This window comes from Chaetodon auriga, chromosome 18 (assembly GCF_051107435.1).
Source record: "Chaetodon auriga isolate fChaAug3 chromosome 18, fChaAug3.hap1, whole genome shotgun sequence".
In the NCBI taxonomy this organism is placed as follows: domain Eukaryota; kingdom Metazoa; phylum Chordata; class Actinopteri; order Chaetodontiformes; family Chaetodontidae; genus Chaetodon; species Chaetodon auriga.
In genome coordinates this window covers 80,975-105,669 of record NC_135091.1, presented here as the reverse complement: position 1 = coordinate 105,669, position 24,695 = coordinate 80,975, and the positions used below count along the sequence as shown (strand labels likewise).

The following is a 24,695-nucleotide window of genomic DNA, read 5'->3' as shown; positions in this document are numbered from 1 at the left end:
ACCTCCAAACGCTGCCTCTTCAAAACACAGGACATGATAGGTACCCCGTACCCCTCACTAGAAATCTCACACTGACCCTGACTGGTTTACCTCCCTGCGTCAGGCACAACCCTAACATTGCCTCTTTGTGGTGTAAGTCTGTTCTGCAGATGGAAGCATGACAGTGGTGACAACTCTGACCTCCGCCTGGCCTACAGTGCAGCCTGAAAGAACCACTCTGCTGGACACCACCTGTGGACCCCAACAGACAGATGGATCCAGAGCCCTGTTTCAGTTCAAGCTGGACTCCTGCGGGACCAGAGCCATGGTATAATTCAAAAATACTGAAACCAAAAAGTGTAAAGACATAAAGTTTTGTGACTGAGGATGTTTCACAGGTCGGGGAGTCATACATGGTTTATCAGAACGAGATCCTCCATGACAGACAGATTATTGCAGATGGACCAAACTTTATCTCTCGAGAATCTCAGTTCAAGTAAGGAAAACACATCTGCATGAACACTTTACAACCTGGTAGTTCCTGATTATGGTGGAGGACTGAAATCACGACCAAAAAAACCTTGATTTAAATGTAAAAGATGTTGAAATGTGATTCTTGAACAGGTTGACAGTGAGGTGCTTCTATCCACTTAGTGGAGTCAACAGACTGTCTGTGGACAGGATCATCAGATCAGGGAGTCCTGGATTTGGTTCAGTTAAAGTCTTCAAGAGCATTAAAGGTCAGTCAGAATTATTAACAATCCAAATTCAATTTATTTTAAATGACGGAATTTTAAAATTGTTTTATTTTGCAGCCGATTCAGCAAAAAGACTCCCTGCCCAAGACTGTTTGCATCAGGTTTCTGGAAATGCCACCAACACCCAAACTAACCAGGTCCGACAAACCTCAGCAGCAGGGCGAGGTCTGTCTCACTCCAGCATCAGGCCTTGGCCAAAACCTGCATCCAGCAATGACATTAAAGTACCAGCTGGACAAAACAAACTGCTCCACTCCTCCCAAAGCCTACAAACTTTTCCAAACTTCAATCTCTCTCCTCATCCTGAGAATCCAGCCATTAGTACCCAACAAGTCCCTTTGCAGACTTTGTTTCATCCTGGTCATCTCATGTCCCAGACACAGGATCAACATGTTTATGGATCTCCAACTGGTGACCACCTCCCCATATTTCCCCCCAGGTATGACTAATTACCAGACAACAGTGTCCACCTGTCAAAACTCAACACACCGAGCATCAAGTTCGTAGAAATGAGAATTGAAAATTTGGGACTAACTAATGACAACCCAGCTTTGGGCTTGAGTTCTTCGAGCAAGATTCCTGGTTCTCCAGTTGTTGAACAGTTCCAAACTGACTCAAGACACTCTGATCAGACTCTGACACGTCAGGGTCTGAACGGTTTAGGTGGTAATGTTTGGAACCCAGGCCTGACATGGGACCAGCCCACTCTTCGCCAAAATGGTCTCATTATGACAAATCAAAACCATGAAATCAACCTTTTACCTGGCATACAAAAACTGGCCAAACAACATGAGGCCAATCTGGATTTCAGCCTTGACGGGTCTTTGGGTGTCAGGATGGAAATGTCCAAAACTCAAGAGGTAGCTGGGTACCAGCCTCATAGTCAGTATGATCCATCTCAAACCTCTCAGCTTCATCCACTCCCTCAACCACCAGTTCAGTACATTCCAGACCCCAATGGCAGCAGTGAATTAGTCCTGCCTGATAGCGATAAGACACACATCCATGCTAATACCAAACACATTGCATCCAAAAAATAATGTCTCTGACTTGTCCATACACACACAGGGGTCCACATCTACTACAATCAGCCAAGCCGACCAAAACCTGGAAAGACCAGGGTCGATTGAAAGGAGGAACACTGACAAAGTTAAGTCCAGGGTGCAAAACATCCAAGTCAAACCACTGACCAAATTTCCCTTTTCTGGACATCATCTCGAACAGAAACGGTCTGTCCAACAAGCAAACTCACAAATTTCTATTCCCTCGCAGTATGCCACTGGCATGACAGCTGTCCGCAGTGATGGGAACCGCTGGATGTCCCAACAGCTTTCTGAATACAGAGATTTGAAAATAAGACAGGAACATATGCCTGAAAGAAGAGATTACTCAATACTAAAGCAGGGACAAAGTGGTCATAGTGTCAGAGTCAGATTGGGTCAAACTGCAGTGATCCGCTGCACCGATCAGTCCCCAGACCAACAGGGACATGGGGAACAACTGGTCCAATCAGTGGCTGAGTCAGAAAACAGTGGAGGACAGGAATCTGCTTCTACTCAAAGTCCTTCAACTGACGGGTAGGCATTAAAATTGATACAACCACTTACCAATGTGATACACTGATTCTTAGAGCAACAGTCCAGACATTTGGTGAATTTTGTTTTCTTTCTTGCCTCAACTGCAGTTAAAGATTTAGAGGTAGATCAGAAATGTCTGAGCCTAGCATCGCACAAAGACTGCAGGGCAAACAGCTAGCCTAGTTCCATCAAAAATCGTACCTTCCCAAAACTCCAAGACAGTGTGATATGACAAAATATGTCCTTTTAAAAAAAAAAAAAACAAAGATCCTGTTCACTGTGGTGAAGTACAGTGTGCTAAAACTAATTCTTTATTTTTCTGTCCCCACTATCAGGAGACTCTCACATTAGAGTCAGACTTGTTCCTGCTTTGCCTGAAAGACTCCAACCTCATGACAAAGCAATACTGCAGATGCTCCAGAACCCCACCACTCTGACACCAGGGGAGGAGCCAGCAGGACGTCTTACCCCAGCCTTACACCACAGACCTTCCCAAACACTCCTGTAAACAGCAGAGAATACCAACCAAACAATCCAAACAATGACAAGAACCTCAATCCCACTTTCGGGGGAGCTGGGTTTACCGGTTCCCACACAGGTCCTAATGGTTATGGTGGTTCAAGTTTGGAACTGAACATCCACACATCCACTTGCAGTCAATATGGAGTCAGCGTTCACCAAGGCATCATGAGGTACTCCTGCTGTATAGGGGGGTAAGGATCACATGGTCCTCATACTACGAAAACAGTTGTATAATATTTTCATCCAAGCGCTTTCCAAAGGCAACTGGGCTTGCTTTGTTTTGTTTCCTCAATGTACTCTAATGACTCACATGATGGCTGGGTGGGTAAACAACCGACCCATGACACACTAATTAACACCCACTGATCCATTAACACCATGGCTCATGTGACCCTAACGACTCACATGATAGCTGGGTGGGTCAATGATCCTGAAAGAGGACAAATGCTTGGGACTCCTAACCAGTCACTTAGAACTAAAGAGGCCTCTTGGGTGAGAGGCAAGATGTCTTCTAGAACCTCAAGTCATGTTAGCCTTTGGGAAGCACTGTCTTGCACTGGTTCTGTGAAGTATGACAAAATAACCTTGATGATGACACAGTGATGTACTCAAACTACAAATAATGTAAGGTATAGACTATAGTACAAACAGGTGGTGTCGACTTTTTAAGACTGGGTCTTCCCCCCCAGAGCAGTCAACCTAGGATAAACAGTGGCTGTCAAGTCTAGTCAGAGCTCACTCTACTTACACATCATTAAATTAAGTCTGATGGTACACTCAAGATTCTCCACAGATGATCATCATGATACAATTTCACTGAATGTTAACAATTAATAATATTGAACTGTTATCTGTAATAGAATGTGACTCAGTGAACCAACTGGCTTGTATCAGAAACTGCTTCAGTTGACTGCCAGGTGTTGTGGTTTCTGAGAATGTAAATGTGTCTTTGTCCTCTCAGGTAAACCGATCAGCTGATTAACAGAAAACCGAGAATCTCATTCAATAAAGTTTCAGTTTGTTCACATTCAGCTGTTTGAATTTGACGCTCTGTTACTGCTCAGATGAAAAACCATGTTTTGACCATCAGCTGCTCCTAAATATGCGATTCATAGTTTTAAGTGACTTTCATTTCCCTGCTATGTCATACAATGAAGTTTAGAGCATGGCATGCTGTTATCCTGGGCATTACATTAAATATACTGTAGATAAAACTGGATAAACCAGATAGATGAACCACTGACATAAAGCACAAATACAGGTCTATAGCTCAATTTATAAAAAAATGATCACAACATTAATTTCCATATGGGTAAGAACATTAAATGAGATGTTTTCCTCATGCTGTTTGGCCCTGTGCTCAACTGTATGCCTGAGAAAAACATCGCTGCTACATAAAATTCTGTAATTTTCATCAAATATTAGCTTTGTTCTTGTCAGTAAAGTTAAAGTATGGAGTTTGGTGGGAGCTTATTTTTGTATTTTGTTGCAAAAGCCAAACTCAGTTGTACAAATGTAATAAAACCTGATGTACTCCTTTTACACTGCAATACTCTATTCAGAAAAATCAGTTTTGTGTTCCATTGCTTTCTGTCAAAGTTCTACTGGTGAACTGGGCAAACATCAGATGAGTAAATGTTTGTATCTCACCATCAGCAGAGACAAACTGGCCCACAGCAGATGAAACTCCTCCACTTCCCTCCACAAACTGAACCTCAGAAACAATGATGTTGTCCTCCAGAACCGCACCGCAGCTGGTACATACTGCGCTGCCCCGGGCCTGATCCACGTCAATGTCTGACCCCCCACAGGTCCTGCACACCCTGGTGCTCATGGTCAGACGTCAACACAGCCTGGAGGTCAGAGAGGAGGAGATCTGGAGGTCAGAGGTCAACACAGCCTGTGGGTCAGAGGGGAGGAGGTAAGAGGTCAACAGGGTTAAACAGCAATGTAGAGAGAGGCTTAATGTTTTAGATTTTCAAAGCATATTTTAAGGTAAATCAGTCTACATGTAGTATTTGTGTATTTCTAAACATTCTATTAAACATGGTTCCCGGTATGACTATAACTTTATAAGCTCACACTCTGACTTTAATCATCACATAGAAAGTGAGGTCAATGTTTCAGAAAGACATCCAGCTCAATGTCAACACTGTGTGCAGGTAAATGTGTTTAAAGTGAGTTTAACTGTCCCAATGAAAAATGTGGAGCTGACACTCTGAACGCTGTGTCTTCTCTTCACAACTACAGCTGATTATAATTGAATAATAATTAATTAATTAAACCTAAGTACTGACACTGTGCTGTCAGATACGACAGGTATGTTACCATTACAACACAACCAGGTGACGCTCTGCTCACACAGACCCGCGAGCTTGCTTCTGTTTGAGCCATCACAGGTGAATGTTGGGCAGGTGAAGGCCGGACAGGTGAAGGCCAGCTGTGATGAAACAGAGCCACTCACCTCATCGTGACCCCTCAGCTACTCCATAACTTTCTGACAGTTTAAAGTCTGAGAGATTAATTGTGGAAATTGAACTGTAATGGGAAAAAATCGCCTGATAAACAAATATATCAACACATTTAATTTGAGGCTAATGGACAGTTGCAGCCTTTTGGAACACAACTATGCTGCTGTTACTCTAATATTTAAGTAAACTTCGTTGATATTCGAACTATTCAACTAAGATAAAGTTGAAGCGATTAAGCGATCACTGTGTATCCCAGGAACGAACAGCTGTCAAGCACAATACATCGATTTTGCGCTCCTGTCATCTGGTCGCTGGTATGAAAGAGACTGAAGTTCAGCAGGAATTTTGTCTCCTCTGCCAGAACAGAATATCCAGACTGCATTTTTGTTCTCTGGGGCTGTACGGGGAAGGTGGAAACAACTTTCCTTGCAGAAGAACAAATAAATGTAAATCAAATTCAACTACAGAAAATGACCGTTAAATGCGTTCAAACAACGTCAACCTCCGTTAACAGCTGTTGATTATTCTGCCTGAAACACAGCATCAGTTTCGGTCTTACCGGGTTAACATGTACGAACTGAACTCACCGACAGAACAAAACCAGTTCATAGAAAAGAACAGATCCCAGTTTGGCGGTTACAAACACGATGAAGCCATTTGTGTCGTCAGCCTTATTTTTCCGTCAAAATGCATTTTTGTTCTTCTTTCAGACCAAACGAAGACAAATACCGTTTATTTAAAAATCTTTTTTTTTTTGTTTAAACAGTAAAGTCTCAGTATTGATTTCTGATCAGTGAAAAGATTCTGATCAGTGTTTTGGATGGTTTGTTTTCTTCCTGTGGCGCAGTGCAGTGACGTCACTGGGTCCACATCTCTCCCGGGGTAAGTTTGTTGATCGACGACGCATAAAGTGGAATTAAAAATGACATGTTTGCGTTCCAAGTTTTGGCTAATAAAATATAGGTTATATGTATATTATCACTGTACAGTATAATGAAACTGACTCGATTTTACATTTAAAGCGGGACCTTCCCCCCCTGCAGACCTTGCGAAATGGTTCCAACCAGCGTCGCGTGATGACGTCTCGCGTTCAGGCGCGTATTTTTCGGCGTGAGAACCTGTTCGCACAGGAAGAGCTAAACAGACAGATAATTCAGACATAAAAACAGTTTTCCTGATTTTGAGACTCCCACTTTGACGGAAGCAGCGGCGGTGAAAGCATGTCCTCAGCGGGGGGATGGACTGGGACCAGCTGGAGCTCCACCCGAGGATTGTTGCAGCCGTAAGGAGAGGTGAGAGAGCCCTAGCTCCATACTCCATTCAGAAATATGACAATTTAATATTTCATCCTTTACCCTCAAATGTACGAACCTTATAGGACAGAGTTTAACACGTTTTATTAGAAAGTACATTTTCGTAGTACCGTTGGCACACACTGTATGTAACTCTTATTATATAGCTGGAAACTGTCAGATGTTCTTCCTGAAGCGTCAGGGCTTGGAATACAGATTTAATATGAATGAAACTTGAATTCAGGTTTAATTGTCTCCTTACATAGTTGATAGACTGACTTATTGCTGGGACTGAAGGAAAGACAATAGCAGTGATGAAGGTGAGTTTATTCACAGAGCAGAAAATTCATCATGCTTCACACAAATACATTAAAAATAAGACATTAAGAAAACATGTAAATAACCTTTAAAAGATAATCAAAAACAAGAGCAAGCAATTAGTTCCAGATTAAAGGGAAGTTTTCTGTCTAATTTATTGTAAAGTCACAATAAACAGTAATGCTTTAAGCCCTGAACTTAAATGAGCTGAGAGCTGTAGCAGGCCTCAGGTGTTCAGGAAGCTTGTTCCACAGGTGAGAGGAAGCTGAAGGCTGCTTCACCTTGCTTGGTTTTGATCTTGAGTACACTGAGTAAACCTGTCCCAGGTGACTTTGCAAGAAAACATTCCACGTTAAAAGTTGTCGGTTGCTGCCTGCAGCCTTTGACCAGCACAGTGACTTCAATTATTTTCCCCAGTCTATTGTGAACTTACGCTGACTAGTAAAAGTGTAAAGGCAGCAAAACATCCGTTCATTGGTCCTTCACTCTTCAGACTGTCTCTTTATTTGAGACTCATTTGCAAAGAACAGTTTGTTAAACTTGGACAGTTTGTGCTGCAGAAAGTAAAAGCTAGCTTAGCTGCATTTTCATAGCCTGGCCTATGAGATGAGCTTGACCTGCGTACACTGCAGCTTTTCCTCAGAATGGATGGTTCAGATGCAGCTTCATCTGCTCAGCACAAGACTTTGAAAGACAGTAATTTGAAATAATTCAAAACACGAACAGCTCGAGTTCCTTCACCTGTGTTTCTGCCACCCGACTGAGGTCCCAGTGCACTATGAAGCTGTCAGACTGCCTTATGATGCTGTACCAACTGTTATAACCAAACAAAATGATCGGCTTCAGCCATCTCTCTGGCCAGTATGGTGGGAAAGAAGAGAAGTAATTGGGGCGTCCCTAGTTTGTTGTGATTGGAGACACCACCTGCAGGCATGCAAAATCCTCAGCTTTCAGCATGATTTGCCATTTGAGTTCATCTACGACATTCTTGGATAGATCCCGTAGACTCCCCCTTTTCTATCTACAATCGCTGTAAACCACGGCCACGCGTGGCTCGTTGCTTTCATCACAGCTGCTGATGCAGAAGTTTGTGGCAAGAAGTCATTGTGCCGATTTAGACTTTGAGACAACGCTCTACTTCATTTAGAGTTTCCTTATGATGGTGGAGTGAACTCATTCAACGCTGATTGAGACGAGCCAATTAGTCTTCGCTTCCTCTCCTGCTCTTCATCCTCCTTTCTATCATACATTTTTTAGCTCATATTTACACATTTGTACTTTCTGCTGGAGACTCCTTTCTAACTTTTACATTTTCCACATCTTTCTTTCATTGAGGATATTATTTAACTTTTTAATCACATTCATACTGATTCAACCCTTTCAAATGTTTCCAACTCTGCTCTCTCGACTTTTTCATACAAAGTTAAGTCAGAAATGCAGCTCAGCTTCAACTCTGAACTCCATTCAAACCTCATAATGTTCAACATCTTTCATACATTATGCATTTTATTCACAACCTTAAGGCAGTTGTTCAGTTTAACTTCAACTTTTCAACAAACCTTCAAGTTCACATCTTTAGGACATTATTCTACTCGGAAGGCAGACAGTGTAGTTTAGTGTGAGCTTTTAAAGAACATCCATCCGTCTTGAACTTTCCTCAGAAAACTTCCCTTACCTTACCTTACCAGTGTTTCCTCTAAGATTTGTTTCAGCAGCGGGGGCGGGCTCTCTGGAGCCGTGGCGGCATAAACAAATGACACTTGACTGCAGATTTTACTTTTACAACCTATTTATTGAATGGCCAGTTGAAAACTGCTTTTTAAAGGCTGAATGTAAAAATAATAAAAACAAAATAAATAAAACAATAAAATTAAATGAATAAAAATAAAAACAATAAATAATAATTTCTTGATGGGGCTGTAGAATCAGAGGCAAAGTTTGCACCCAGGCTCAGAACAATGACTTTTTCTGGGTTTTTATAGAAGAGCTCTAAAGCTCAGAGGCTGCTCCTTCACTCTGCTCTCCTGCTCCTTCACTCTGCTCTCCTTCTCCTTCACTCTGCTCTCCTTCTCCTTCACTCTGCTCTCCTGCTCCTTCACTCTGCTCTCCTCCTTCTCCTTCACTCTGCTCTCCTTCTCCTTCACTCTGCTCTCCTTCTCCATCACTCAGCTCTCCTGCTCCATCACTCTGCTCTCCTGCTCCTTCACTCTGCTCTCCTGCTCCTTCACTCTGCTCTCCTGCTCCTTCACTCTGCTCTCCCTCTCCATCACTCAGCTCTCCTGCTCCATCACTCTGCTCTCCTGCTCCTTCACTCAGCTCTCCTGCTCCATCACTCTGCTCTCCTGCTCCTTCACTCTACTCTCCTGCTCCTTCACTCTGCTCTCCTTCTCCTTCACTCTGCTCTCCTGCTCCTTCACTCAGCTCTCCTCCTGCTCCTTCACTCGGCTCTCCTCCTGCTCCTTCACTCTGCTCTCCTGCTCCTTCACTCTGCTCTCCTTCTCCTTCACTCTGCTCTCCTGCTCCTTCACTCAGCTCTCCTCCTGCTCCTTCACTCAGCTCTCCTCCTGCTCCTTCACTCGGCTCTCCTGCTCCTTCACTCAGCTCTCCTCCTGCTCCTTCACTCAGCTCTCCTGCTCCTTCACTCTGCTCTCCTTCACTTTGTTCCACTGCTCCTCCCTGTCTGATGTTACTTCTCTTAAAACATTAATTTTAGATAATTTACACTCACATCACATCTGATTACAAGTGTGGACACAATTTTTCACCTAACCATCATCATTTATGAGTCAGTAAAAGGCAAATGATACCTGACGAGTGTCATCTTCATCAGCTGTCTTCCTCTTCTTAGAGAAATATTTGAAGAAGCTCATCTGAAAATGCACTCAGCAGTTATGGCGTGTAGATATTACCTTAATGCTATCAATTCATTTACTCACGTTAGCGACACTGAGTTGGCACCGGGCCCTTAACTTAACTTAAGCTACCGATATGTTACGTAACGTTAGCTGGCCATCAGTATTTTGTGAATGTCTATTGAACTTCAGTAATAAGTCCACCTTTTCTCCGGTAAGTCGCTGCCCTTCTTTCCAAGACGACACTCCTCTGATCCTCTGACCTGGTGTCTGGGTGCTTGACGTGATGTCAAGTTTGAAGGAGCAGTGGCTAGGATTTAGGAATGGGGGCCCGCCACTCCTAAATGAATGTAGAGGAAACACTGCTTACCTTACCTTTCCTTTTCCTTCTTCCTCTTCAGAAATGTTTGGAATGAGCTATAAGCTCGACCCAGTAACTAGAAATGATGTGAATGTGCTTCCTAAGACATTGGAGCCTTTTAGGTCAAGATGGTGGCGGCATAATGAATTAAGGCCACACCCCTCACACAGAAATCTGATCGACCTGAAACTGGGCACACACATTTTGACATCTTTGGATCTTTGTTGAACAAAGTTTAGCAAAATTTGCATAAAGCTTGTTGATATTTATCTTTGAACATAGTAACCAATAAAGTTTGCAAGGGGTGGGGCTTAGCAGAAAAATGGCCCTAACTTGTTAACGATTTGTCCAATCATCATAAATGTGGGTTTGTATCTTCACGCCAGGTTTGGGAATAGACCCAGAAAACATTTTGAGCCTGACCCACAGGGGCACTTAAAAAACCAAAAACCTCTACCTCAAAACCCAGAGGACAGAGTTTAGGTGTGAATGCTCCAGAGGAAAGCGGTCACCAAAATCTTTATTGATTGTTGATTGGTGCACGTGGCGTGGCCTCTCACAGGTTTGGTCCTAGCTGAAGACGCCTTTGAGTGATCCTGATCAGACTCTGTGGAGACGTCCTCCTGAACATTCACAGGGAGTTTCGTTGTTTGTCGTTTGTCTCCTGCAGCTAAACTGAAGTCTGTCAAGGAGGTTTGGTCTTTTCCTGGACTGGACCTGCAGAGACTCACTGGTCTGTCCCGCTCTGACTTCCAGCAACTGCTCGCCGCAGCCGCCGCCGCCTGCAGACGACGCCCTCCGGTCCCAGGTCAGATTGGTAATGGTGCAATCTGATTGGACATTGCAAAGTGATGTCACAGCGTTTATCGAACTGCTGTTTGTGTGTGTGTGCAGCCCTCCTACTCCATCGTGGTGAGTGTTGCCGGTTAGAGTCGGGCCTCAGACTCAGTGTTGGATGTCCAGTGCTGGACGAGCTGCTGAGGGGGGGCCTTCCTGTCGGGGGCGTCACTGAGCTGTCGGGAGAAAGTGGAGCGGGGAAGACGCAGCTGGCTCTGCAGCTCTGTCTGTCTGTACAGTACCCAACACAGTATGGAGGACTGAGCTCAGGTCAGTGAACGCTACATTATTAAATGAGCTTCAGCTGACCAATAAACAAATAGATTAATGTTCAAGGGTAAAGAAAAAACTTTGTCGTAGGGTTCACTTGTGATGTATCTCCCTCTAAGATGCACTTTTAATTGTTGAATGGCAATGTATTTGTAGCTGACTGTAACGCGGTGTCTCTCTGCAGGAGCGGTCTACATCTGCACCGAGGACTCGTTTCCCATCAGACGTCTGCAGCAGCTGATCAGAGATCAGTCCTGTCTGCGCTCTGATGTCCCTCCATCACTGATCAGCACACTGCAGTTCAGTGACCACGTATACGTTGAACACGCTGCTGACCTGGTGAGTCTGTCCCCCTGGCCTCCGATCAGTGACATGGGCTGACTGTTTACAAACTGACAAGTGCTTTATTTACCTGCAGGACTCCATGCAGGTGTGTCTCTCCCGCCGTGTCCCCCTCCTGTTGGCTCGGGGTCTGATCCGGCTCCTGGTGGTCGACTCAGTGGCGGCTCTGTTCAGGTCTGAGTTCCAGGCTGCTGATTGGCTGGAGAGGACCAAACAGCTGCTCGCTTTCTCCTCTACACTGCACCACCTGAGCCAGGAGTTCACCACACCTGTCCTCTGTATCAACCAGGTACACACACACACACACACACACACACACACACACACGCACGCGGACCGGACTGGACTGGACATGTCATGACCAGCTGCTGTCAGATTGTGTCCGTGTCCATGGCGTCCGGCGGAGCTTTGACAGTCAGTCGCTAACTCATGTTAAATTGCAGTTTTCCAAAAGGCTGTTTGCAGCCACAAGGCTTCCTCTCTTTGCCCATAAAACAAGAGCTTGCTATTAGGAAATGTTTTACAGTTAGAAAAGATGACTGACATAAAACGGTGCAGCATCAACGTCAGTTCACCTACATCTGACCAACGGTGTGATGTGCGTCACTGCAGAGCTCACTGATCAGACTGTATTCTGTTAGAAAGGTGGACTCCAGGCAGACTGTTGTACAAGAAGAACGCAGAAACGGCGCTTTCTGATGTGAGGAAGCTCATTATGTGATTTGAGGTTGTAATGACCGAGATGTCGGTGCCCTGGAAAATGGACTCAAGTAAAAAAAGATCAAATCTTAGTAAATGTTGGACGACACGTTTACAGTTGTCATTGTGTTCATGAAAAGATCTATCTCCACATTTGTTTCCTGTGAGCTCACACTCAGTGTGAATATTTTGGATGACTTTTACTTCAGATTCAGCTCATGTGTGAATATTCTCAGTTTTCACATCAAGTCTGAAAGCTCTCGTTCTTCACAGCATTGGTCCTAACTCATGATTCTGTCACCGCAAACACTGACGTTACCAAGGTTATCAAGAGTCACATGAGTCCTGTAGACCAATAGAAATGTGGACAGCGTCCTCTGTTGGAAAGGAAACAAAGAGCAGTACAGACTCATTGTAGTTGTTTGTCTCAAAATTCAATAACATAATGCTGCATTTTATTGAAATGTTTTGTCTTTTTTTTTTTTTTATTCCTTTGAGGATGGCCGGATTGAGATGGTCCATGGCCTGTGTGTGTGCAGTAGAAGCACATTTGTGGCCTTTTATTAACCTCTTCAATACGAGCGCCCCCTGCACAGGGCGCAGTTCAGATGGTCAGTGCTCACACAGGAAGCAGCAGCTACACTAAAAGCTGAAGAAAACAGTGAAGCTTTGTGACACTGAAAACCTTTGAAAGTATTCCGACACACAAATGCTCTCGTTATTTATTGAGCCACATGAAGGTTTTAGAGAGGCTGCTCTGTCGCTTCAGACGACAGTAATCTCAGTAACGATGTGAATCCTGTCTGTGTTTCAGGTGACGGATGTGTTCAACAGCTCAGACGACAGTTTGGGGTAAAAATACTTTGTTTGATTGAGTGTGACAGTCTGAAAGATGATGAAACAGACGAAGCTTTACAGCGTCAGCTCAAACTAAGCTTTCACCAACATCTTCAGTTCTTTGGGTTTATCTATTTATATTTATTAAGTTTTTATGACATTTTGTGTTTACTTCAGAAGAAAAAGAGAGAAAGTGAGTCGATATTGTTGGCGTATTAAAATTTTGAAATCATACAATACTGATGATTCATTTACTGTATGTCTTGTAGCCCTCTGTCCTCCAATGTGTCACCGGCTCTGGGGTTGGCCTGGGCTAATCAGGTGATGGTTCGGCTGATGATTCGGCGCCTTCAGGCAGCGGTTGCCCGTGGTGACCAGCACAGCGCCCTCCGCAGGCTGGAGGTGGTGTTCGCTCCTCATCTGGCCCGAGACGAACGAGACGTCGCTGTGTGGAGGGAGGGAGTCCGAGGAATCCCGAGTTCTGACAGATAAACTGTACATATCGACAACACTATGAAAACATACAGATGCATATCATAAACTGTGTGAGAGCTGACAAACACAGTCATGTCTAAATAAATCACATGATAGCATCGTTTTTATATGCATCGTACAGCCAAAGTGTATGCTCACTTTTTCCCCACCATTCAACATGCTTTATACCAGTTGAACCACCAGTTACTGTACACTATATAGCCAGAAATATACGGACAGCTCATCAGGCTGCCTTATTGAAGCAGGTGCCCCTCTGCGTTAAAATGTCACATTTCCTATGGTGGTTCTGTATTGGTTTTTGTTTTTGAGTTGTTTTTTCCATTAATTAACTGACCTGTGATTAAGTCTTTGTCACCTTGTGAGGAGAGCCAACAAACAGATACCTTTGATTAGAGCGTTTGCCCTATCCCAGACCAGTCCTGTGAGGAGTCACCCCTTCACTGCTCAGCCGCTCCTGCTTTTGGTCTTTCATCATAGCCATCCAGGTTACACTGAAATGTAATCTGTTGTACCCAGGAAGCCCAGAAATCCATTCAGTGGATGCAGACAGTCCTAACCCAGCGACCTTTCCTCAGCCTAACCAAGTGGTTTTGAAAACCAACAGGAAGGTCGCCCACACTGCCCGAGTAGCCGTCACTCGTGAAGAGAGAAAATAAGAACAACTCCAAGTTTGTTTTCAGCACTGCAGCCAGGCTGGCAGACACTCGTGTATTTCTTTAGCCCTCCAACTGATGACTTCATGAACTTCTGTCACGATAAAAATTATTAACTATTATAACACTATTATTAACTATTAGAGACAAAATTCATCACTTCATCAAACTGGTCTGACTGTCCTTAAACACAGGAGCCTCAGAAATAGCTGTAAAACCTGATATATATTTAAATTGCACGTCTCCCGTTGACATTCACAACTAACTTGAACTTAACCAGCTAACAAGTTCTTCCTGTAAAACCATCAACCTGTATTTTAGACTCCATCCCAACTAAGCTGCTCAAAGAAGTTTTACACTTAATTGGCTTTTCTTTATTAGACATGATCAGTCTGTCTTTATCAACAGGCTACATACCACAGTCCTTTAAAGTCGCTGTGCTAAAACCTCTTTTTAAAAAGCCAACTCTTGATCCAGGGGTTTTAACCAACTATAGACCGATATCCAACCTCCCCTTTCTCTCAGAAACCCTTCAGAAAGCAGTCAGTAATCAGCTGTGCGACTTTCTACACAACAGTAGTTTATTTGAGGATTTCCAGTCAGGATTTAGAGTGCACACAGTTCCTGTGGATACTGGCTCAACCTGGATTATGGATTATGGTTGCTGCTCCTGCTGTGGACCTGTCCGACATCCACTACTGCTATTAGTCATACTTCCATTATTATTAGATCCACAGTGCTTTTATGGGCATATACTATCTGATACTAATATACATATACTGTACACATAAATAAACTGTGTACTTATATACTATACTATTAATAGTACGTATCATACTATTTTTGTATTTGTCAAATGTCATTCATTGTAGCTGTCATTATAGGTGTCATTGCTTTGCATCCCTTTCTCTACCCTTATAACCAGCTGGTGGAGACTGATGGCCGCCCGCCTGATCCTGGTTCTGCTGGAAGTTTCTGCCGCTAAAAGTCAGTTGTTCCTCACCGCTGTCACAGGGTGTTTGCTCATGAGGGAGTTGTTGGTCTCTGTAGATAAAGACTCTGGTCCTGACCTGCTCTATATGGAAATTGTCCTGAGACAAATTCTGCTGTGATTTGGTGCTACATAAATAAAACTGTATTGAACTGATTCCTAAACTGAACCAAACCATTTCACAACCTTAACCACATTTTCACGAGGTTTCTGGCAGGACGGCTGTGTGGTTTCGGGCTCATGTTGGAGTTGGTTGGAAGCCCAGTGTGTTTCCCACAGACAGTAAAGGTGTGTGTGTGTGTGTGTGTGTGTGTGTGTGTGTGTGTGTGTGTGTGTGTGTGTGTGTGTGTGTGTGTGAGAGAGAGAGTGAGAGAGACACACCTCCGTGGTGGAGTGCTGTGTTAAAGCAGATCATCATTAGATGTTAAAGGCCAGCTCAGGACACAGTGATGGTGGAAGTGGAGAGGAGGGGTCCCGTCCAGCAGCAGGGGGGAAACACTGACTAACTAGCTCTTCTGGGCTCCAACAGCAAAAATAAAACCATTATTTCTTTAAAGTGGGCAAGTTGTCTGGGCAACTGTAGCCCGGCCATGTGCACATCGTCCATTATTCCAATCCAATCCAATCCATTATATTTATAAAGCACAATTTTAAATAAACACAAACATTTCCAAAATGCTGTACAGTAAAATAAACACAACAAAACATAATAAACAAAAAGATAAGAAGATAAAATAATAAAATATCTAAGTGGTGTGAAAAGCCAAAGAAAAAAGGTGCGTTTTAAGAAGAGTTTTAAACTTAGACGGTGAAGAGGCCAGTCTAATTATTCCATCCATAAGCACGACTAGTTTCTTCCTCTGTGTCACTGATGTGTTTTCAGATAGTTAATCAGCAGCAGTTTTAAAAAATAATCTGCACTCATGCGTTCAATTACCAGCTGTCACTGTCTTCATCAGCACATCATTTTCATGGATTTTTACTTGATTGTTAGCACTTTGCTTTTCAGATGAACTTGATTTGCTGTGATTAGAATTCAATTCTTTGTCAAAGTGTTTAACAGGTCTCCTGTATCACTTTCTATTTGTGTATTTTATTCTCTTCTACTCTGTTATGTTGGTCTCTCCTGCAGCAGCAGCGCCCCCTGCTGATCTTTGCTAATAACACCATGACATCAGGCCGCTCAGTGCGCCTGCGCAGTTTTACCACAGCAGAGCTCCAGAAGCAGCTTTCAACATAAAAGCATACAACCAGGTGAGAGGACTCAGCGACAGACTTTCATTCTTATTTAAACTCGTCCTCCTCCAATTTAATTTAACAATAATCTGGTAGTTTTATGAAACTAACAGAGTTTCTGTCTTTGCTTTGGAAATATGACATTTCATCCTGTTCACAATTAGTTTGTAGTTAAGTGCTGTGATGTCTGCTGGACGTCAAACCAGGAGGAACTACTAATAGATCCAGTCCAGCCTAAGTGCTGGTTTAGACTCGACCTGACAATGACAACAGTTGTCTCTTGTCTGACGTAACAGCTGTTCAGTAACCTGCTCCTCAGACGTGGCTTACACCTGCACCGTGTAGGTGTGCACGTCGGTACTTTGGATGCTCTCAACAGATTAGATTCAGCAACTGTCATCATCACAATGCAACACTGACACTTGTAGTATCTTGCCCCTGACTGGTGGCTGCATCTTACCTGATTTCTTCCTTGATCGGCCGGTTTGAGTTCTCAGAAACCAGGTGGAGATTCACATTATTATCTGAGAAGACAACAACTATCAGCATGCAAGCCCAGAATATTTTTAAGATTCTTTGATTAATATATTTAAGTAAATTTCCTGTCAGTAAACGAACTCATAAAGTCTTTCAGCTCAGTGGTTATATATTGAAATCAGAGTTTATAGGCTTATTTTGGTTTGTCTCTTGATGAAACATGTTTTCAATTTGTCTAAAATTTAAATAACTAAATTTCAGGACTTCGTTTCGGTTGTGTTTTGTGAACCTTGTGATTGGAGACGGTCTGTCTGCCGTCCACATCACAACACGACCCCCGAGACCCCTCAAACCAAACTCTTTGACGGTCACATCCTGTATGTTTAACCTGCTGCCACAAAAGAATTTCCCAAATTGGTCAAAAAATAAAGTAAAAGTCTAAGTATTTCATGCAGCTGCTCTGTCCGCAAATGAACGGACGAGACTATTATTATTAAAAGTTACCGGAAGTGATAATGTTGTCGTTTCCGATGTGCTCAGAGTGTGAGCTTGACGGTGATGCGCAGCTCGTGAAGCCTCAGAGCAGAAGGACGCCTGATCAGAAAACACAGATCGAAGATCAGCAGAAGGTCAGACTTCGTTTGTTGGTTCGTGCTTTTGTTTGTCTGTTGGTGACATCAACTGACCATTATTTGTTTATCATAAGTACATCATCAATAGGTTGCATAATCGATACAGAGAGATCGGATGAAAATGATGGAGAGCTGATCAATAGATGACGTCTCCCATCGATCCGGACTGATCAGAAATCAAAGAAAAATTCCTTTCAAATTAAAAGCCTGGTTAAAAAAACACGTAAACAACAACAAAAAAGCTGTGACGCTGCTCAGAGCCGACGGGGTGTGACGTCAGGGCGTGGCCCTGTAGACCGGAAATGTAATTGATAGGGTTATTGATCCGTTTATCAGGTTGTGATGAATGTGTTTGTGCCTGCTTTTATCATATTTGTTAGTTGTTTTTTATGAAAAAATGACAATAACAGAACATTTTGTGACAGCTGACTGTATTGATGATATGGCAAATTAATGATGACATCATCAGGAAAGCAATTGGATCTATTTCGGTGACTTGGCACCAAAAACCTCCAAACATCAGATGAAGTTATGTATGATTAATATAAACTTTACATCTGAGAATTTCACCATGAAGAATCATAGTTTTCATCAGATTGTGCCAAAGCAGCTGAACAGCTAGCAGCCAATCAGAGTCCAGAATGGTGGGACCCAGAGCAACAGACTGATGCTAACATCTTAAACCATCAGCCACCTTCAGGATCACCTGTCTCACCTTAGCATCAGCCTCTGCAGCTAAAAAATAGCACCAAAAACTGCAGTTCCTCAAATAGCCACTTGAGGCTGGTTCCAAAAGCGAGTCAGTCCCCATAGACCCCCATATTATAATGGCAACTTTAGAGCAGAATTAACCATGTTTGCAGCCAGATACAGAAAACGGTTTTGGTTTTCTCGTTCATGACATGTATGGGGTGAACTGAGTGGATTACATTAAGACTTAAAGTTATGCATAATTATGGGCGCAGTCACTCTGAGTGACAGCGAGCTTCTAGGTTTCAGTGATCAGGCTTCATTTGGCCACCTCAACTCCACCTCTTTGTCCAGGTTTGGATTAACTGGGAGTTTAGTGGAGTCAGGTGCCGCCAAGATGGCGATGGCCACTGAGCTTCACAGTGGCTCTTCAGGAACCTGAAGGTGACGTCACAGAGACGACGTCCATGTTTTTTGGATTTTTTTTTTATTTTTTATTTTTTTTAACAAAATGACTTTATTCAGCCATATGCACAGTGACAATGTACATCAATGCCTCATCAGGCAGATCATAAAGTAAAAGAAAACAAACCAAGGATACACAAAGCCCCTTTACCAGGGGGGTAAAGGGGCTTTGGGGGGGCAGTGTATATCACATTGAGAGTCCAAAATAAGTAAGCACAGGAGTCCATTGAATCAAGAATAAGTCGGCCTTTACCTGAAGATATGTATGACTGTATGATGATAATAATAATAATCTAACAATCAGATTTCGTTATATATGATAGAATTATAAATCCTGTAAATGTGACACAACCACAGTCAGTAAGCGTCACTTCAGTTTCTGTTCTTATCTCCTCCAGCAGACGGGATGATCACCATGACTCCCTCTGTCCTGCTGTCATTGGTCAGCATCCTCCTCCTGACTCTGGCCTCCTCTGAGACTGTTGACCCTTCTGACCTGACCAATTGTAACGCAGACTTTGCCGCCCGGCTCTACCGAGCTGTATCCAGCCGGACCGATGACAATGTCTTCCTGTCTGCTTTCACGCTGTCCACTGCGCTGTCTGCGCTGCTGACGACCACCAGTGGGTCAACCCAGGACCAGCTGCTTCGAGGACTCGGTCTGACTGGACTGGACCCTCAGACCCTGCCAGGTATGTAGGTGAGAGGTCAGAGGCCGGGAGTCAGTGGTCGGGTTCAGAGGAGGACTTCAGACTATCATTATTTTGGTTTCGAACTGTATGCTTACTGTTTGTCTCTGCTGTTCTAAGATCTATTTCAGAGTCTGAGGACGGTAGTCCTTCAGGGGAGCGTGGCCATGAACCTGAGGCAGGGCATGGCCATCCTCCCTTCACAGAGCTTCAAGGTGCCGTCATCCTACCTTGATCTGGTTCAGACAAAGTTTGGGGGAAACGCTCAGAGTTTGGCCTACACAGTGCCGCAGGAAGCCATCGACACTATCAACCGCTGGGCCCAGGACCAGACTGGAAACCAGGTCCAGGATCTGGTTACCGACTTGGACCCCCAGACCCAGCTGCTTCTTGCCACCGCTGCGTCCTACCAGAGTATGTATCACCCGATGGAGGGGCGGGGCTATCTGTCAGAGGGCATTGTAGAATCAAAGTTTGTAGAATCAAATCAGAGTGTTTTTGTCTGTCTTTGTTGGATGTTGTAAATAAAGTTTTCCCTGTGTGAATAAAGTTTTGTCCCTGTTTCAGCCAGCTTCAGTCCATCCTTTAACTCGTCGCTCACTCAGGATGAGCGTTTTTACGTGGACAGGTATCATGTCGTCATGGTTCCCATGATGTTCAGGGCTGATAAGTACTTCCTGGCATATGACCGCTCCGTGAAGGTCGGCGTGTTGAAGCTGCCGATGGCGGACGGGATGGCCATGTTGGTGGTGCTGCCCGATGAAGGTGTGGACATCACCTCTGTCGAGGAGGAAGTGACTGCCGAGAAAATCCAGGCCTGGATCAGACAACTGAAAAAGACGTGAGACACCCTTTCCTTTCTCCCTGTTTCCTTTTCTACCTCCTTTTCTCCTACCTTACTTTGATCCTTCCTCCCTCTGCCTTTCCTCTTCTCCTTCACTCTTTTGTTTTTTCCTTGTTTGCTTTCTTCAGTCCTTCCTCGTTTCATTTTCTATTCTTCCATCTCCTCTTTTTTATATCTCCCCGTCTTTTACCATCTTTTAACCCCTTTCTCTTCCTCCTTCATCCTCTTTCGTATTTTCCTTTCCTCCTTTTCCCCTCCTTCTCTCCTTTGTTCCATCTGTTCTTCCTTTTCCTACTTCCTTCCTGACCCCTTTCCTCCTTTTTTTTGATATTTTTCCTCTGTAATTGGCTCAAAATGTTCATTTGGGCTCAAAAATTGATTGCATAGATTTAAAAACCATAACTCAAGAATTTGTGCACTAATTATAACCAAACTTCACTCAAATGTCTCAGAGGATAAAATGATGAAGTGATGACATTTTCTGTCCAAAGGTCAAAGGTCATCTCCACTGTGACATCATCATGTTGTGCAGAAACTCTTTTCTGTCCATTATTCAGCAGCATCACTCAGGACCTGAAGGACAGACTGAGACCAAGTTTCTCATGTGGTCTGACCCTGAATCAGTGCCCTTGATGGTTCAGATCTTCTGCTGTCGGTTGAACGTGTGTGAAGCAGTTTGACAGTCTGCAGTTTCTCTGCAGCAGCGTCTGTGTTTGAAGCATCGTTGTCCAGCAGAAGCTGATTGGTTGAGCTGATATTGATCCTTAGGTGATTGTCGTTGCTCCATGTGATGAAGCTCTCGATCAGTCCTCTGTCCTCCTCTGGACAAACAGTCCAGTGAAGACAGCATGTCTCTACCTGGCTGTTATTCACTGGATCAGACATGTTGATGTAGAGAGAAGTTCACCATCAAACACACTGAACACCTTTAATCCAGCTCTTCACAGTCTTTACTGCAGATATTAGGTGAGTCTGGACAGACATGATGGAAACTGCAGCCTGATTGGTTGATGGAGGTGGTGATTCTACGTTGTCTTTCTACTCCCTCCTTCCTCCATCAGTCGCCTTCACAAACTTTAACTGAAAGTGTTCATTAATTAGTTTTGGCTCTGACCTGTACTGTAGGAGAGCCTCTGCATGGTTTTCCTGACTCATCTGAAGATAAATGTGTTTCTTGAAGAAACACAGCATAATTTTGTGTTTCAGCTTTAGAGAAGATCAAACTTTCTTCCTTTTGACTCGAATGTTAAGGTGGAACTCCATATATTTTTAGATGGCATGTCCAAAAATTACCAAAAGGAAGCCACATCTTGAATGAATGTGAAGCTTCTCATTCATCCAGGTCCTGGTTCTTCCCAGTGCTTTCCAAAGGCAGTTGGACTTGTTGAGGTTCTAGAAGACTTTTCTCCTCTCATCCAAGAGGCTTCCAGCTTCTTCAGTCCTGACTGACTGGTGGGGACTCCCTGGCATTGATACTCATGCAGGATAGTTGACCCACCTAGACATCGTTTATGTTTTCCTTTTCCTTCCTTCTCTTGGTCCTCTGTCTCACCTTTTCTCTGTCATCCTTCTTTCTCAGACTGTTCTTTTTCTGTGAAATGTTTTGCTTTTTTGATAAGAAAATAGATTTGAATGGTTTGACCCTCAGAGATTCAACCTTTAGAGGCTGTGATGTTTTCTGTTTATTATTTTATTTTGTAATCAGGAAGTTGGAGGTGCAGCTGCCTCGCTTCCTGTTGAAGCGTTCCTACTCGCTGCGTGATGTCCTGCAAACTCTTAACATCACTCAGGTGTTTCAGGATGATGCTGACATCATCAACATGGGTGGAGCTAAAGGACCCAAACTCACACAGGTGAGCTCCTAACCAGAAATTCTTGTTGTTTCACTGCAAGTAAAAGTTTTAGAAATAGAAAATAAGTCCTTTTTAAATGTTTTTCTCATATTTTGAACTGAGTAGATCGTAATAATGGGATATTTACTCCTAATTCTGACATAAATTCTTATATTTATGATATGTATAGATGTACTGTGTAATCTCTTAAATGTAACATACTCATAAATATGAACGAATGAGTCATAATTACTGAAGAAAACACTTCACTATGAGGAGAGGCTCTTTCGTAAATATGTGTTGTTTCTTTCAATATAATACCTGTCAAAAAACTGCCTAAATGCTTCTGAAAGGTTGGTGTCTGATAAGCTCTACAGTTTAATGCTGGTGGAACAGAGGTCTTGTCTTGAAGGTGCAGGAAGCCGTGGTTCAGCCTTTGGACCAGGCTTTGACTTTGGATCAGCATGTCACCTCTTTGATTCGTTACTGGTTTGTCTAGCTGAGAAACATTAGTAAATCCTCTCAGTGCCTAGTATGTCAGCAAAACAATGTTTACAAGAGCTACATGTTGCTGTAAAGCTGCAAACCAGATCATGTAAAACTGTGGTTCCCACCAACCAGGACGTACTTGTACCACAACGGGTACTTCTTCATTTGTCATGGAGTACATGGAAAGATTATAGAGTAGTTCAGATAAGTGAAACAGAAAGTAAGAAGAAAATACAAACTGTTGTGATGCAAAAACCTACTTGTGAGTCTGAGGCATCGACAGCGTGATGAGTGAAAACCGGCCAACAGAAAGTCAAAGTAACAGCTAAGTGGTTGCAATGTTCAGTTTCTGTCAGTCCAGGTGGTTTTTATATGAGTGACTTGAAGGAGTGAAGAAACCTGAACACAAACAGTTCTGTGGATCCACCACAGCTGCTGGTTGTACAAAACCCCATGAAGCTCCCTGTCTGCCCAAGGAGTATTGATGAAGAGGTATTGATCCCATCTGACAGGGCCGAGGGCTGTGGGTTGGATGGTTGGTTGTTTTCCATTCAGACTCAAAACTTCAAGTTCCATGTGTCTAATTTAGGGGATCTACTGGCAGAAATGGAATATAATATTCACAATTATGTCTTCAATAGTGTAGAATCACCTGAGAATAAGTATTATTGTGTTTTCATTACCTTAGAAGGAGTTTTTATATCTACAGAGGGAGCAGTTCCTCTTCCACAGAGTCCGCCATGTTTCTACAGAAGCCCAGAGCAGACAAAACAAACACTGACTCTGTAGAGGGATTTTCGTGTTTTTAGATGGTGAGACGAAGAGTGTTCAGCTGGTTGCTATTGACAACCTCATCACTAGACGCCACTAAATCCTTCACGCAGCACCTTTAAAACACAGTTAAACCACTTGTGCTCATTTATTTTTATCCCTGTTGTATTTTCTGTCTTTGTCTTTTATTGTGAGACATTTTTCGTGTATGAAAAACACTTGTTTTCTTGTCTTTAGGTTTATCATAAATCTGTTGTGTCCGTCGATGAGAACGGCGGCGACATCACCCCAGGAGGTGGAACCAACGTGTTCTCCACTCTTCCTCCTCGACTGACCATCAACAGACCCTTCATCTTCATCATCTACCAGGAAATGAGCAGCAGCGTGCTATTCATGGGCCGAGTCATCGATCCCACCAAGAAATAAAACTAAGCCGCACCCACCTGACCTGTCGTTTTAGTTCATGCTCTGGATTTATCTTAACTGCCATCCGTCTCATTTCTGTCACTCTGTCTTGATTTCATGGTTTGATATTGAGAGAAGATAAACTACTTGTCTGAGAGCAGGAACACAGTTTTGATTTTCAGGTGGCCTAATTAAGCCATAAGAGTTTATCACTAAAACATCACTCACAAAGTCGTCCAGGCGATTAAAAACTCTGTCTGGGAAACTTCGAAATGTCGTCATTGTCGTCTTCTAACTTCAGCTGACTGAATGCACCAAAGGCTGTCCTCTACAGGAACTAAGCTTAATATAAAATATGATATTAAATCCAGAGCTTGAACTGTTTTCCTTGTCGCTTGGGCTATGAAGGCTGTACACTAAAACAAATCTGGTCAAAACCTGTGAACTTACAAGGAACATCACACATTAATAGTTGTAGAAGACCTAGAACTACTACTACTACTATGAGAAGTGGTAGTAGTACATATTTGGAGTAAGTGTGTTTCCTCTCTGACATTGAAGCGTGAGCCTTCAGGCTGCTGGTGGAGAAATTAAATCCTGAACTGTGGATGATGATCTGATAGTCAGTTAAAGACAAAGAACTAATAACAAACTAATAAGATCCCAACAGCCTCAGCTTTACTTTGTTTAGTGAATGTTAGCATGGCAACCACTATCATACCATACGTACTGTATGACTGAAACACTTACTGTATTTAACTCTGTCAGAATATGTACTGTTAAGACATGTATGCAGTAAACCTCGACTGTAAAATATTAAACATTAAAATGTCCCTTTTTCCCGTCTTTGGTGTGAACAAAAAAAAAAGGATCTGCAGCTATGTAATGTGACCCGTGATGTCATCAAACAT

General features: G+C 43.2%; 3 protein-coding genes across 9 annotated transcripts in view; 2 read left to right on the top strand and 1 right to left on the bottom strand.

Annotated features, from left to right (window-relative positions):
- LOC143336020 (transcription factor IIIB 90 kDa subunit-like) overlaps nucleotides 1–6,166 on the bottom strand; it is a 31,728-nt gene extending 25,562 nt beyond the window's left edge. Inside the window, exons 1-2 of one of the 3 annotated variants that reach the window (XM_076755820.1) lie at nucleotides 5,895–6,166; nucleotides 4,487–4,736 (exon numbers count right to left, since the gene is read on the bottom strand). In XM_076755820.1, coding sequence (XP_076611935.1) covers nucleotides 4,487–4,670 — 184 coding nt within the window. In that variant the 5' untranslated portion in view covers nucleotides 4,671–4,736; nucleotides 5,895–6,166. The remainder of the gene's footprint in view (nucleotides 1–4,486; nucleotides 4,737–5,894) is intronic. The other 2 variants (XM_076755821.1, XM_076755822.1) reach the window with 2 other exon arrangements.
- Nucleotides 6,167–6,396: 230 nt separating this feature from the next.
- On the top strand, nucleotides 6,397–16,455 carry xrcc3 (X-ray repair complementing defective repair in Chinese hamster cells 3). 3 transcript variants are annotated; one of them, XM_076755818.1, is made up of 8 exons: nucleotides 6,397–6,599; nucleotides 10,801–10,938; nucleotides 11,025–11,237; nucleotides 11,422–11,576; nucleotides 11,656–11,868; nucleotides 13,093–13,130; nucleotides 13,385–15,250; nucleotides 16,390–16,455. In XM_076755818.1, the coding sequence occupies exons 1-7, from the start codon at nucleotides 6,545–6,547 to the stop codon at nucleotides 13,605–13,607; spliced, it is 1,035 nt and encodes a 344-aa protein (XP_076611933.1). In that variant the 5' UTR covers nucleotides 6,397–6,544; the 3' UTR covers nucleotides 13,608–15,250; nucleotides 16,390–16,455. The 3 variants fall into 3 exon arrangements, with proteins under 3 accessions (XP_076611933.1, XP_076611931.1, XP_076611934.1); XM_076755816.1 differs by lacking the exon at nucleotides 16,390–16,455 and adding an exon at nucleotides 15,614–15,941 and having other exon boundaries at nucleotides 13,385–15,566; XM_076755819.1 differs by lacking the exon at nucleotides 16,390–16,455 and having other exon boundaries at nucleotides 13,385–14,095; nucleotides 15,189–15,401.
- Nucleotides 16,456–17,484: 1,029 nt separating this feature from the next.
- serpina10a (serpin peptidase inhibitor, clade A (alpha-1 antiproteinase, antitrypsin), member 10a) lies at nucleotides 17,485–24,617 on the top strand. Of its 3 annotated transcripts, none has more exons than XM_076755650.1 (6): nucleotides 17,485–17,596; nucleotides 19,156–19,446; nucleotides 19,564–19,857; nucleotides 20,011–20,284; nucleotides 21,993–22,140; nucleotides 23,617–24,617. In XM_076755650.1, the coding sequence occupies exons 2-6, from the start codon at nucleotides 19,161–19,163 to the stop codon at nucleotides 23,803–23,805; spliced, it is 1,191 nt and encodes a 396-aa protein (XP_076611765.1). In that variant the 5' UTR covers nucleotides 17,485–17,596; nucleotides 19,156–19,160; the 3' UTR covers nucleotides 23,806–24,617. The 3 variants fall into 3 exon arrangements, with proteins under 3 accessions (XP_076611765.1, XP_076611764.1, XP_076611766.1); XM_076755649.1 differs by having other exon boundaries at nucleotides 17,492–17,596; nucleotides 19,153–19,446; XM_076755651.1 differs by having other exon boundaries at nucleotides 17,502–17,614; nucleotides 19,153–19,446.
- Nucleotides 24,618–24,695: the final 78 nt, after the last annotated feature.

What these genes read in the sequence shown, in the direction of transcription:
- xrcc3 (XM_076755818.1), top strand. Translation starts at nt 6,545, where the DNA reads ATGGACTGGGACCAGCTGGAGCTCCACCCGAGGATTGTTGCAGCCGTA. An exon ending in ACGACGCCCTCCGGTCCCAG is followed by an intron (nt 10,939 to 11,024) that starts GTCAGATTGGTA and finishes GTGTGTGTGCAG; the next exon opens with CCCTCCTACTCCATCGTGGT. An exon ending in AGCTCAGACGACAGTTTGGG is followed by an intron (nt 13,131 to 13,384) that starts GTAAAAATACTT and finishes TATGTCTTGTAG; the next exon opens with CCCTCTGTCCTCCAATGTGT.
- serpina10a (XM_076755650.1), top strand. Translation starts at nt 19,161, where the DNA reads ATGATCACCATGACTCCCTCTGTCCTGCTGTCATTGGTCAGCATCCTC. An exon ending in CACCGCTGCGTCCTACCAGA is followed by an intron (nt 19,858 to 20,010) that starts GTATGTATCACC and finishes TCCCTGTTTCAG; the next exon opens with CCAGCTTCAGTCCATCCTTT. An exon ending in AAGGACCCAAACTCACACAG is followed by an intron (nt 22,141 to 23,616) that starts GTGAGCTCCTAA and finishes TCTTGTCTTTAG; the next exon opens with GTTTATCATAAATCTGTTGT.